A 14,848-nucleotide genomic window follows, 5' to 3' on the forward strand; every position below is an offset into this window, starting at 1 on the left:
TATATCGGCAAAACTTGAAGCGATGGTCATCAAATTCTGTATCTAGACAAAAAAAAAATCGTGAGTTTAACTTATTTGCATCGAAAATATTTTTTCAAAAAGATACATAACTTTTATAGCTTTACTAGGACAATTTTAAGATTGAAGGTGAAAGACGCTTATCGCCTTAGCAATCCTCTCTGATCACGTATAGGTTCAATCCCATCAAAAGTTATTACTATATCTTCTACTTTTACCATGTCATGTGTATTATTATCAGCTTGCCTCATCTCAAATTTGAGAGTAAAAATAATCTCCTTAACAATTAAATTTATTCACATAAAAAAAAGGCACTTCTTTTATTTTTGTATTAACAAGCTAACTGTAGTATTTATTCTTGAAAATCATAAGTGTAGACAAATCAAAATGTGAAATAGTTTTTGTTTATTTAAAGCTCTTTCTAAACAAACCCTCTAATTAATAAAAATGTCTTTTCCTTTAAATTTATCCTTCTTTTTAATATAGGGATATTTATGTCTTATTTCTAGTGGAATGACAACTTAGTGCTGTCCCTTCGATGAACTTTTTCTGTGAACCAGTACTTGTTTTAATTTGTGATTGTTTAAAAGCTAATTAATCTCAGCTTCTTTTGTTGAAAAATGTAGTACTCCAATTTGGTTTTGGAGTTCAATTTCCTTTCTAGTTTTCACTTTGGCAATAATTTCCAACGTCATTAATACATTTGTATTGCCTTCCTATGTCATTGATTTGCAAAACAAAGAGCTAAGAAATGACGAAGAAAGAGAGGGAAAAAAAATGCTTCTAGTAGATTCTACAAGTTTTAGCGAAATATGGTGTATTGGTAATACTTACATTAGCAATATTGATATTACTTGTATTTGTACTACTTACGCTGGGATTTTTATCATGTAGTGTTTGATTTTTGTGTAATAAAAATAACATGCATTGCATAATTTCAAAAAAAAAAATAAACTTTTTTTTTTAATAAAAATGCCCTCCACAATTCCGATGAAAAGGATATGAAAGGAGTTTGAAGGAAAATTATGTTCTTTAATCATGCTAATACATGCATTAGAAGTTAGAACTTCTTGCATTAAGATATGGATTTTCACGTATTAGGTATACTTAACTTAATTCCGAGTAGTGTGGATTAAGGATGAGTTTCCTACCCTGAAGTCATGATTAAAAAAAATGAATCTCATTTTCAAAAGTTAATTAGCTCAAGAGATAAGGATTGCTCAAATCATATTAAAGCTAGAGAGATATAAAATTCTACCTATATAATAATCTAAAATATATTATACGCTGCAACAAATTAAAATTCTCTGATCAGATAAAAATTCATTACACGACTAATTTATTTAAGTATAAATAACATAAATATCAACCTTTTTGGAAGTAATTATACATAGCATTTTGTGTATATATTGAGATTTTTGTAATATGTTTAGGGAGTTGAAATGTTTTGTAATATTGAAAACATAAGTTGTGTATTTATATAATTTTAATTTATTAAATTAAATACAACAAATATCTATCCTCTATTCTTTTTAGATCTACTTATAAGATTTCGCCGGATATATTATTATTATTGTTGCAAGTCCAATAAATTGTATGGATGCATGAAATCAGGCAAGATATAGAGCTGACTTTTTGTTTTTCTTTTTAATGATGAGTAAGTAAGCAGCTCTTTTGAGAAACACAAAAGTTAATTAAGCAACATCTTCTCAACGAAGCAAAGCACCTACATATCCTTCTAACCAAATGAGTCAAATTCCCCTCAATCTCCTTTCTTAATTAGGATCTTTACTTTTTTTTTTCTTTTTTTTTTTTTTTTCTCAAAGCTAAAAAAGCATATAGCTTTTTCTTACTTTCTTTTTATTTGTTACTTTCGAGCCAAAAGATTTTCAAAAAAACAACTATGGCCCCAAAAGAAATGACACTTATTCACTGTACCAGATTTCACTCTACCAAATTCTCTCACTAATTAATCAATTAATATATAGGCTTAATTAATTAAAGAAAAGATGATTAGTGAGTCAATTATAACAAAGAAGAAGAGAAAGATGTGGAGTGACGAGCCTTTTAAGTCAGAATTCCAATAGCAAATTGAAAGACCATGCATCTATTAGCTGAATGAAAAGTAAAACATTATTATGAGTTAGGTTATTTTAAATTCAAGAAAAAAAGAGTGAAAGCAAATATTTTTCAAACGTTGCAAAGCTACTCCCTCATACGGTTAATTCAATTTTAATAAAATGGACCTTTTTTCTTTGTCCAAAAAATTAACCTTCCTAATGTCGTGACATTAATTACTCCGTCCATCTCATATTAATTGTTTATTAAAAAATTGTTTCAAACTATTTATCATTTTATAAAATTCATTATTATTTTTCATTTTGTCCTTAATTCTAAATATTCTTAAAAGTAACCAATATTGATTATGTATCATACAAATTATGTTGTAACTTCAAACGTTTGATGTTAATTTTTTAAGGGTTGTACAATAGAAAAATATGACAACTAATGAGGGAGGGAATACTTTTTTCTCCTACCAAATTAAATATGTAAGTTAATTGAAGCTAGGAATATATGTTAATTACATGCCATTTCAAACATAATTATTTCACCTTCTACTCACATTTTTTCACACTTGAAAATTCTACTTTAATTTAAACACATTTCGTTTTATGTTTTTACATAGTGTATATGTCTTCTCATGTTTATTTTTCTTGTATAGTTAAGTTGTAATCACTATTGCTTTTCATAGAAAAATAAAGAAATATTAGTAAACTTGAAAATGGAGATATAGGGGCCAGATATCCACTATTGATGGTTTTCTTTACGGCTTTGGATTACTTTATATGAGTTTGAGACAAAATAATGCATTTGCTTACATGGATTATGACTCATTTGTGTCGAAAATGTAGTCACAACAAAGTAAACCATAGCATGTTCTTTAAAGCAATAATCTAAACTCAAAAAGAAAAAAAAAATGCCATATGAATTTGAATTTGTAATATATCAATAGTGTAAAAATTTTATACAGTAGTTACCAACAATTTGACTGATCACAACAATTACTCTTTCTATAAAACTAAACATACGTATAGGTATGTTTCTAGGAAGTTTTGGGGATAAAATTTCACGATAACTTATTTGAGGATTAGATATCCAAGAATTATAATATTATTCCATGTTAAAGTGGAATAATAATTCCACGATAAGTAATCATGAATAACTTGTTCACCAGCCAAATGATCCATAGGTACATAAGTACTTAACTACTTATAAATACGTAAAACTTACATAAATCTCAACAAATTTATCCGTAATTACTCTTTATCTCTACTTTTTGTTAAATTATAAATAATCTCTTATTTTACAATTTTCGGATACATAACTAGCATCTGGATACATAATTTTAAAGTTGAGATACATAATTTTGAACCTAAGAATGTAACACTAATTACTCTATTTTTGCCCGGATACATAATTTTGAAGATGATATACATAATTTTGATTACTGAGATACATCCATTTATGAAGCCATTTAATCGAGATACATAATACATCAATTAGACTAAAGAGAGATGCATAATTAAAATTATGTATCTAAAAATTTATGGATTTGTGATATATTTGATCCTTTAAAAAAAAAAAGAAGTTAAATAATCAATAAAAAATAATAGAAATTTTATGTAATTTATTATAAATAAATTGTGATGTTATGTAATTTTTCCTATAAATATACCAACTTTACTGGTTAAATACACGAGGACGTGCAACTTTATCCAACTCGTGCGTCTCTTTTTCTTTACAAATTACTACTAATTAATTATATGTTGGATGATTAGTAGTCAATTCAAAACCAAAATGTCAAACGTTGGAAGTGAATGAGCCATTTCTTTTATAACTCTTTAAACTTTAGTATTTTCACATGCTTTTGAAATATAAAGCTACAAAAGATATATAAATCAATTTTTTTTTTATTACCTAGTTTTATTATGTTCTTAATTTTTCAATATTTTTCTTTTAAGGTTAAGTAGGAAAGGACTTCCAAATGCATTAAAATTGGATAGTTAATCTATAGATAATTACTTTGAAAAACACAGAAATTAGTTATGAACTTCTTCACTAATCTGTTCAAGGGTTGTTGGAGTCCCACATCGGTGGGTTAAAGGGTCCTTGGTCTCCTTATATGGTCTTGGACAATCCTTCCCGCATGAATTAACTTTTGAGGTTGAGTTAGGCCCAAGGTCTATTTCTTTAGGAAAAAGGACATGGGATGACTATTTTAAAAAAAAATGGCCCATAATTGAAAAGATGGACATGCGGTAGCCAGTTGGCTAAAGTAATTCCCTTTTTTAGCCAATTGGGCACATGCAGTCTCTATACTCAATTGATACACTTTTATATCACATTGATACACTTTTATACTATATTGATATTGATACACTTTTAAAAAAAGAGAAAGGAAATTCTATGCAAGCACATGCAGTCTCTATACCCAATTGATACTCTTTTCTACCACATTAATACACTTTTATACTACGTTGATACACTTTTATACTACATTGATACATTTTTATACTACATTGATACACTTTGATACCGCATTGATACACTTTTATACCACGTTGATACAATATATATACCATATAAATACACCTTTCACGGAGAAAATTTTTGCAAGCATATACAGTAATTCGTTATTCGTGAATTTGTTAACTTCACCTAAAATTTTGTGAAAATTTGTGCAAGCATATACAAAATTTATTAAACCTTGTACCCTCACTGTCCAAACATTCCTTAATTTTTTTCTCTCTACAATTCACAAATACGAAACTATACTCATTGGAGCTCCGGTAAAACCTGAATGGAGAAGAAGAAGGATAAACAATAAACAATAAAAATGAGTACAGTAGATAAGATGCAAAACTTCCTCATTTTTTGTTTGTTCCTTTTTTTGCTGTGAATAGAAAATAGGAAATAGACCTCCTTTTTCTTGCAAATTTTGATGGATTAACATGAACAAGAGGATCAGATAAACAATTAATATTAGATTTATTCTTTTTTTGTAAAAATGCCCATTTTTTTTATCGCTTGGTTTTCTTGTTTTCATTTATTGTTGCAGGTTTTGAATATCAATTGGTTCCAGAAGAAACTGATGGGGACAACGAGGTAAATTTTTTTTTTGCTGAAAAATATGTGTATCTGTAGATTTTAGTGATGAGTTTTTCTGGATTTTTTTATTTTTTTCTGTTAAATTTTTGTTGAATTTGGCGAAAATTTAAATTTTAGTATCTAAGATAGGAATTGGGGTGAAATTGGTTGAATTTGGTGGGTTGAATTTTTTTTTTTTTTTAATTTCTATGTGAAATCCATTGTATGGTTGGAATGGAGAAAAGCGGGAAGAAGAAGATGAAATGATACGGTTTATATTGGGATTGACTATTTAGTGGGTATTTAATTGTTGGTGCTGTTTTTGTGGTATAATTTTAGTTTTAGGTGTCAATTTTGTCTTTTCCCCATTTCTTTATCATGGTATCAGAGTCAGACCCACCCAGTTCATTGTTTCCGATGTTGGGCTCCCGTCTTATATTGTTCATGCTCCAGATGTCCAGCCCTGGGCGTGCGGGGGGTGTTGGAGTCCCACATCGGTGGGTTAAAGGGTCTTGATCACCTTATATGGTCTTGGGCAATCCTCCTCTCATGAGCTAACTTTTGAGATTGAGTTAGGCCCAAAGTCCATTTCTTTATCAAGGGCGGAGCTAGTCTATTGGTAATAATTACACGATTTCGAACCCAGATTTTGATTAAAATTCTGAATTTGTAGTAAGAAATTCATTGAGTAAGTACATATTATTAATTTAGAACTCAATACTTTTAAAAATAAATAATTAAAACCTCAAATCATAAACTTTAAATTCTGACTCCACCTCTAAATCTATCGCTTAGTTGTTCTTAGCTAATTAAGACAACGGATTGTGTTGCTTAGGTAAGAAATTTATTCTTCGTTAATTATTAATCTAATAGTAGTGAATCAACTCTGTTTAAATGAATAAATCTACATGGATTTGGTTAAGTAGCATCCAGTTCCCAATAATATAAGAAATAAAAAGCATATTATCTCAAGGTGTATTTTCATGTGGAGGGGAATTGTATTCTCTTTGATGAACTTGCTCTTGTTGTCTGCTTTTATTACAAGCTAGCTAGTATTACATCGTGTGCTAAGTCTAAAGTTTTTGCTTCTCTTTGAAGTTTTTAAGGATACCATAAAAGAGTACGTATGAAAAGTTACCCAATCTTAACAAAGAATATAGAAAAGAGAAAGAGTATATATAGTGAGATAAATCACGTTACATACTTTAGTATGATTTAATTTTAAGGTATACATACTGACACAAATAATTTCTTTACATTATCAGGCATAATTTAACACAATGTACCAATTAGTACTATTCGTAATCTATATTATTCTTTAGGTTACTAATCTCACTTAATCATCATCAATTATCTAGATCTATTATGATATATAGTTACCTTTTGAACGATGTAATGTGAGTCTTCTTTTAAAGGAGTTTATAAGTTATATACATCGTTAGTGTAAAAAGAAGAACTCACCTCTATCATGTGATGTACCTAAAATTTATTTATAAATAAGTTTTCTTAAAATATGAAATCTGTGATCTTAAAAAAATAAGATATATGACCTATTACATCAATGTATAAATTAAATTAAACTCCTTTTTTTATAGTATAGTCATTATGCAAAAATAACTCTTTGACTATAGAAGGAAGATGAAAGGAGATTAATTTGTGTGGAAATATATATATATTCTGTTGGAACTTCTAATAGAAGTATACGCAAGGAATCGTAAGGATTAAGAGTTCAAACTTAACCTTACCTTTTAATATAAAAAAGAAAAGATACTTTTGTCCCATGATCACAAAAGATAAAAAAGCTGCTTATAGAAAATCTCTTTTCTTTTGTTCTTACTATAAATACCCATTATGTACTGCTGCTTAATTAAGTACACTACACTTCCAATCATACTGAAGTGAAAGCCTTTCGATACATCAGTACTATTCATTCTCTCATAAATAAATAAAGCTCGTTCTGAATCGACTAGTATTTTTTCGATCCATTGTTCTGTTCCTGCCACGAGCTAGATCGATCTAATTAATTTAATTGATGGACAAGTTCAACTTTGTGAAAGATGGAGCAATAAAACTGCCACCTGGTTTTCGATTTCAGCCAACTGATGAAGAGATTGTGTTTCAATATTTGATTCGTAAAACATTTTCTTGTCCCTTGCCTGCTTCCATTATTCCTGAAATTAATATTTGCAAGCACGACCCTTGGGATTTGCCTGGTAATTAACTTCACTTTCTTCCCTTTTTTTTTTGTTTTTGTTTTTATGGAAAATGATTTGGATTAAAAACTTGCTAAATCTTGCATTCTGCATGCAAAATGATTTGCTTTGTTCTTGTACTAATGATATGAGTACTACTTCAATCATTAGAACTCAACTTTTATATGCTGAAATTAAGAAGTTTTAGACTATGAGTAGTATTTTTAACATGTTACAGCAGATAAAGCAGTAATTAATGTCAATCTTTATGGACAATTATCGATAATTATACCTTTTAAACAACCTTGTAATGTGAAAATTTTCATTGCATGGTATATATATATATGTTGAATGCTCATTCTATGTATAATTAATAGTGAGCACTGACTAGAATGAATGTATTTAATTTGATGATACAGGTGACATAGAGCAGGATAGATATTTCTTTAGCAGCAAAGAAGCTAAGTATAGGAATGGAAATCGAGCTAACAGGGCAACTATAGGTGGCTATTGGAAGCCAACAGGTTTAGACAAACAAATTATATGCTCAAAAAGAAAGCCAATTGTTGGCATGAAGAAAACTCTTGTTTTCTATAAAGGAAAGACTACTACTTCTCATCATGCTACCAGAACTGATTGGATTATGCATGAATATCGTCTTGCTGTTATCCCCAAAGATTCATCATCCAATTTCCATGGCCATTTCAAGAAACCCTCTGATCAGGTAAATTTACCATCCGTTTCAATTTATGTGACGCTCTATTGTTTTAATTGGTCGGTCTCAAAATAAGAAGTGGTAACTTTTTATGTCTAGTAATGATTTAACTTCAAATTTCTATTTTGGCCATCGTGAGATGACTTAGAGCAACACAAGTCTTTTCCTTTTTACATTTTGTGTTGGTCAAATAACTTCATACTAGACAGAGGGCATGTCGGTCTATTGTCACAATTCGACTGTTAAATAGTTTGAGCCTGAGACTCATGTTAAGGGTTTCTAAAGTTTTATTTCATCTCCCAAAATTAATATTTACTTTGATTTTTGTTTTCTTTCACAATGGATTACATACCATCCTTTTAATAAAAGTGTCTCTCTTGTTATGTCAAATGTTTAGTCTAAATTTATCTTCCTTGTTTATTTTTTGCATTTGCAGAGTTCTTTGGTTCAAATAGGGAATTGGGTTCTTTGTCATATATTCTTGAAGAAGAGAAATGGGAAATGTATTCAAGAAATTCTTGAGGATGATCATCATGATGACAATTACAAGGCTCATGAGCATAGTGTTCAAATAGCAAAACCAATAGTGTATTATGATTTTATGAGGGCAGATAATTTGAGTGATGGATCAGTTACTTCCTCTTGTTCTTCTTCTTTGAGCAATGATGATTCAACTGAGGTTTCTTCAAGTCCAAGTAGTCTAGTAGAACATGAAGAAGCTACTAACCAACCTCTTTGATAATGTACTTTTGTTATTTCCTCATTGTTTGGTGCAATAATATTTTTGTTCTTTAATTTCCTCCAACAAAAAAAATTACTACTACTTCTTTCTCCATCTTATTCGAATGATTAATAGCGTCTTCACTTACTCTCCACGTGACTCGAACCTAACTTTTGACGTAACATAAGAGGGAATTTTTTTTTTTCTATCACAGCACTATTATTCAAATTGACAAATGGTTATGCGAAGCAATAATTTCAAGTTTATGGGTTATGAATTTAAAAATATTGAATACACTGTGTACTCAATTTAATAATTGTGCCTATTCAATAATTTTTTTAATTCAAATATACACTTTTTTTAAAAAAAAATGTTGGATTTTATCAACCTTTGGACTCTTCGCTCCATCCTTGATTTAGTCCACGTGATTAATTAAGAAGTAATCTACTTTAATTTTATTACTTTCTTTCAAAACCTAATGAAGTAATATAATGTGAAAATTAATGAAGTAATATAATGTGAAACCCAGAAGAGTTGAGAACAAACAAAGCATCAACAGCCCACTCAAAAATTAAGACGAAATTAAGGAAAGGGTCAGGTCAATGGAAAACTCAAAGTCATACAAAATATAGGAAAATGGCTAAAGATATCCTTTACTAAATATTTTAATTAACATCATCCACTGTATCTCTAAAAATAAATATTACTGATTGTCAGAATTGTGATCCGAATTTTATTGGTTCGGTCCTGAAAGTTTTGCAGTGCGATTTATGTTTGTGATTTTCAATGGAGTCCACCACTGATCCCGATGTAGTGCGGGGGCAAAACCCCCACGATATGAACCTTTATGTTTTGGGGCCTAAGACCTATTTGTACGCACGTACTATATAAGTGCGATTTAGTGGGTTATTTTCACTATTCAGAAAATTCAGTTTTCTCCACATTGTACTTTCTCTCCATTATAATGAAACCTCCTCTGCCTCTGTCCGTGTTTTTTTCCGTAAGGATTTTCACGTAAATCGATGTGTTGTTCTTGTTTTATTTTTTAATTATGGTTTGTTTATTCTGTCCGAATCATAACACTAACCGATTGTAATTTTATATAGTAATCAAAAGTAGCGAAGTAAATTTGGACATTTATTTCTGAATTATTTTGAATGCGTGAAATTGAGTAGTCAACCCTAGAACTCCATTAATCAACCGCGAATATAAGAAAGATAGTACGAATGATTTTAAAGTATAATAGAGTGAAATTATGATATCTCAAATCGTGAACGAGCTCCTAAAATTTAATTACCAAATTTTACCATTAGTTAAATCGTCTGCATTTTATATAATTCAATAAAAGCTAGACGCAAAATGCATGTGAATGAATTTTTTTTTAAAAGTACTTAGCGGCAAATAAGTCAAGTAATGCAATGAAAAAAAGAGTGGAATTATTTTCCCCTCAAGAATCCAACTTTTGGACATAATTTTCTAGATACAAGAAGCTGCGCTATGTACGAATAAAAGAATTTTGGTACCAAAAGTTTGTAACTTTTTGTTAGTTTTCTGCTCAAAAATGATAAAAACATAAAGCAAGGGTTGGGGAAGAAGCAAGCAAGGTATATACTCTTTCTTTTTAACTGTTTTTATGTGCTAAATATATTCTTATCTTTTTATTTTATTTTATGTTTTTATACGCTTAGTTAGCAGCAAAAATTGTACGAACCCAAAGAACATTTGCACATGCTCCACTTTCTTCTTTTCTTTAGGGGGAAAATATAAAGTTTCCCCCAAGTAAATGAAAAGCCGCAAAGTTTTTCTTTTTTACTCCCACCATTTGATTTAATTACCATTATTTTTTAATTTAATTTTTATTTTATTTGTAATGTTTAAAAGATCAAAAAAAGACCAAAAAAAAAAAAAATCCACATTTTATCCTTAGACGTAATAGATAGAGTCACTACATAATTATTTTTTTAATGACTATGTCAAATTTATTTTTTTAATGACTATGTCAAATTAAAATGTGACAAATATATCCGACGAGGATAACCTTTTTTTAAAAATTTCATTTATGTGGGAGTATGAGTAGAGCTGTCGAAATTAGCCCCAAACATGTATGATCATCAACCCGCTCAAAGTTTGATGAGCTTAAATCAAACTACTTCTCATGACCGTATATAAATATATTGTAGTGTAACTTACATAAATTTCAAATTTTTAATAGATTGTAACACTTTTTACCATAATTTTGTTAAATTATAAGATATCTCGGATTTTGATTTTTATGATACATATCTTTAGCCTTGATATATGTGCATTGTGGTACATTTATAATCGATTGGTTAGTTAAATAAGGAAAACTGATTTTCAATTATTATGGGGAGTAACTCACGCATAAATCGTGTCATAAATACATCTGGTTCCAGATGTATCTGTTAGAACTCCGAATCATTAGATCGTCATGAAACAATGTGTACAAAACCCTAGAAGCTCTAGAGGCAAAAGAGAAACTGAATCCTTTCATTAGAGATTAAAAAATCTTCTACTATATTCTAGAAGAGTCCACACGTATGTATATACAAGATTAATGGAAAAGATGATGCTATGTTGTTATTGGGCCCAGGTCATGCTTGATGTTGGGCTTGTTATTTGGGCCAATGTCAACAACCCACTCAAGCTGGAGGGTGTAAGCATTCCCAGCTTGCGTAAACAAGAATCATGAAGTGGACCGGAAAAAGGCTTGATCATGATGTCAGTCAGCTGATCAGCAAAAGATACATGATGCAAAGAGATAATACCAGATAGAAGACAGTCACGAACATAATGACAATCAATCTCAATATGTTTGGTGCGCTCGTGAAACACCGGATTCTTAGCAATATGCAAAGCAGCCAAGTTGTCGCAAAAAATAGAAACAAGAGAAGAAATAATCAAACCAAAGTCAGTAAAAAAATGACTGAGCCAAACTACTTCAACCACAACTTTCTACAAAGCCCTGTATTCTGCCTCAGCAGAAGATAAAGTAATGGTGGGTTGCTTCTTGCTCTTCCAAGAGATGGGACAACCCCCCTAAAAATGTAAAAACCAGTTACTAAACATCTGGATAAAGGACAAGCAGTCCAATCAGAATTAGCATAAGCAAAGAGATCCAAATTAGGCGAAGAGGGTAAGAAAATGCCCTGATTAGGTGTAGAACTCAGGTATCTCAACACATGAATGCCGGCCAACATGTGAGGAGTACAGGGACGGTTGAGAAACTGACTTAGATGTTGAACAGAAAAAGAAATGCCAGGTCTGGTATGTTGAAGAAAATTGAGTTTCCCAACAAGGCGACGATAAATGAAAGGATCAGGTAAAGGATCTGGCATGTCAGATGCCAATTTGACAGTAGGATCCAAAGGGGAAGTCACAGGAGTAAAATGAGAACACTGAAATTCTTCCAACAAATCAGAGACAAACTTCTGTTGTGTAATGAGATAACCAGATTCATAAGCAAGAACCTCAAGACCCAGAAAATAATGGACCAAACTTAAATCTTTAATCTTGAATTATTGGTCAAGAAAAGACTTGCGGCTGGCCATCTCAGATATATCAAATCCAACAAAGAGAATATCATCCACATAAAACACAAGAACAACCAGAGAAATAAAAGTACACTTAGTAAATAAAGAATAATCATTTTTGCTAGCAATGTATCCTTGAGACAATAAAACTTCAGATAACCTGGAAAACCATTGCCTGGAAGCCTGTTTGAGGCCATACAAGGACTTCTTGAGTTTACAAACCAAAGGAGTCTGACTAGAGGAGGCAACAAAGACCTGAAGACCAAGATGTATCTTCATATAAACATCCTCATGAAGGTCACCATGCAGAAAGATATTTTTTACATCCAACTGGAAAACAGTCCCTTGATTTTTGGTAGCAAATGATAGAAGACACTTGACAGTGGTTAGTTTTACAACAGGAGAAAAGGTCTCATGGTAGTCAATACCCTCTTTTTGGGTATTATCCCTAATGACCAATCTAGTCTTGTACCCTCAATAGTCTCATCAGATCTCTGTTTTATCTTATATACCCATTTATGGGGAATAGCCTTCTTATGAGAAGGAAGAGGGACAATCTTCCAAGTATGGTTTGCCTCAAGAGCCTTGAATTACTGTAGCATGGCGTCTTACCAGGCAAGGCAAGAAACAGTCTGCTGGTAAAACTGAGGTTCATGCATGTGCAGGTCAGAAATAAATAACTTGGAATTGACAGACGGTGAAAGTTTGGGTTGAATAGAAGAACAAACATAATCAACAAGATGGGAAGGGGAGTGAGTGAATCTAGTACTTCTCCTAAGAGGGGCAGCAGGAAGAGGAAAATAATTAATAGAAGGGGAAGAGGAAGGAGACTGAGCAAGAGGTGAGCTAGGATCCTCAGTGTCAACAAAAACTGAAGGGGGGGAATGTTGGGAACACCAGAAAAAGAAGAATAAGGGAAAATATGTTCATAAAAGATAACACTTCTAGAATAGAAAATAGAGGAGAAAAATAGGTTGAGTAATTTGTACCCTTTCTTGCCACATGAATAACCAATGAAAATACTAGGGATAGATCTAGGTTGGAATATATCCCTAGGGTGGGTACAAGAAACAACATAGCACAAGCAACCAAAACTTTTCAAATGCTCATAGAAAGGGGATAAACTATGTAATTTCTCATAAGGAGATAAATTCTTCAGTATGACGGAGGGAAACTCTATTGATAAGGTAAGTGACAGTTAAAACACATTCACCCTAGTATTTTAAAGGAAGATGGGATTGAAACAATAATGCTCGAGAGACTTCAAGGAGATGTTTGTAATTTCTCTCAACAACCTCATTCTATTGTGGAGTGTGGGGGATAGTAGTTTGGTGAAGAATACTATTATCAGAAAAGAATTTTTGGAGATCAGTGTTGTGGCCTAACTCAAAAGCATTGTCAAACCTAAACGTTTGAACATTGGATTGAAAATGAACTCTAACCATGTTGACAAAAGCTTTAAGAACAGAACTGGCGCTGCCTTTTGAAGATAAAAAATGAGTCTAGGTAGTCCTAGTGAAGTCATCAACTAGGGTTAAGAAATATCTAAATCCATTGTAAGTTTGTGTATGGTAAGGACCCCAAATGTCAATGTGGACTAGTTGGAAAGAAGAACTCGAATGGATAATACTGGATGAAAAAAAAAGTCTATATTGTCTGGCCTTGGGACAAACATCACATAAAAAGGATTGAGAAGAAGAAAGAAATCCAGAAATGAAAGAAATAGATCTCATTTTATTGTAAGGGAGGTGGCCCAGTCTTTGATGCCAAAACAGATCAATTTTATTTATAGCATAAGTATCTTTGCAATTGTTGGAAAAGACATCAGGACATGGATGAACAACAGAAGTAAAAGGAGAACTATGAGGTGAAAGAAATGTAAAATCAGTATTGAAATAGTACAAACCATTTGTTGCTCTACCAATTTCCAACTGCCTCTTTAGAGAAGGGCCCTGTAAAATGCAGGCGGGAATGGTAAAAGTAGCACTATATGAAAATTGAGTAAGAAGTTTGTGAATGGAAATATGGTTGAACTGAAAAAAAGGAACTAATAATACATTGTGTAGAGTCATATCATATCTCAGATGTAAGGACCTAGTATATACAACCTTAACTCTATAACCATTAGGTAAACTGATTAGGAGAGGGGTGGCTAAGGGATTAATATTTTTCTAAGAGATGTTTGTGAGGTGTCATGTGATTAGTGGCACCAGAATCAATTATCCAAGGATCTATTCCTAAAGAAGATACTACATAAGCATGAAAAATAGTAGAGTTAACAAGAGGGTGATTCAATACACCTACAAAAATAAGCAAATCCTATATCCTCAGGGGCAGGAACCATAGGGTTGCATGGGAAAGAATGAGGAGAAGAATTGTGATGAATATACTGAAGATGTTGATAATATTGAAACTTTTCTTTGGTCAACTTGTATTCATGATCATCAAGTCTTAAAGAGGAAATCCCAACATTAGGAAGCTGATTATCAGAGAGAACACAAGA

General features: G+C 31.3%; 1 protein-coding gene across 1 annotated transcript; it reads left to right on the forward strand.

Moving 5' to 3' along the window:
• Positions 1–6,999: 6,999 nt before the first annotated feature.
• Positions 7,000–8,868, forward strand: LOC107866070 (NAC domain-containing protein 83). Its single transcript, XM_016712251.2, has 3 exons — positions 7,000–7,379; positions 7,778–8,082; positions 8,510–8,868. Exons 1-3 carry the CDS (start codon positions 7,199–7,201, stop codon positions 8,810–8,812), a joined length of 789 nt encoding a protein of 262 aa, XP_016567737.2. The 5' UTR covers positions 7,000–7,198; the 3' UTR covers positions 8,813–8,868.
• Positions 8,869–14,848: the final 5,980 nt, after the last annotated feature.

This window comes from Capsicum annuum, chromosome 3, assembly GCF_002878395.1.
Source record: "Capsicum annuum cultivar UCD-10X-F1 chromosome 3, UCD10Xv1.1, whole genome shotgun sequence".
NCBI classification, from domain to species: Eukaryota; Viridiplantae; Streptophyta; class Magnoliopsida; order Solanales; family Solanaceae; genus Capsicum; species Capsicum annuum.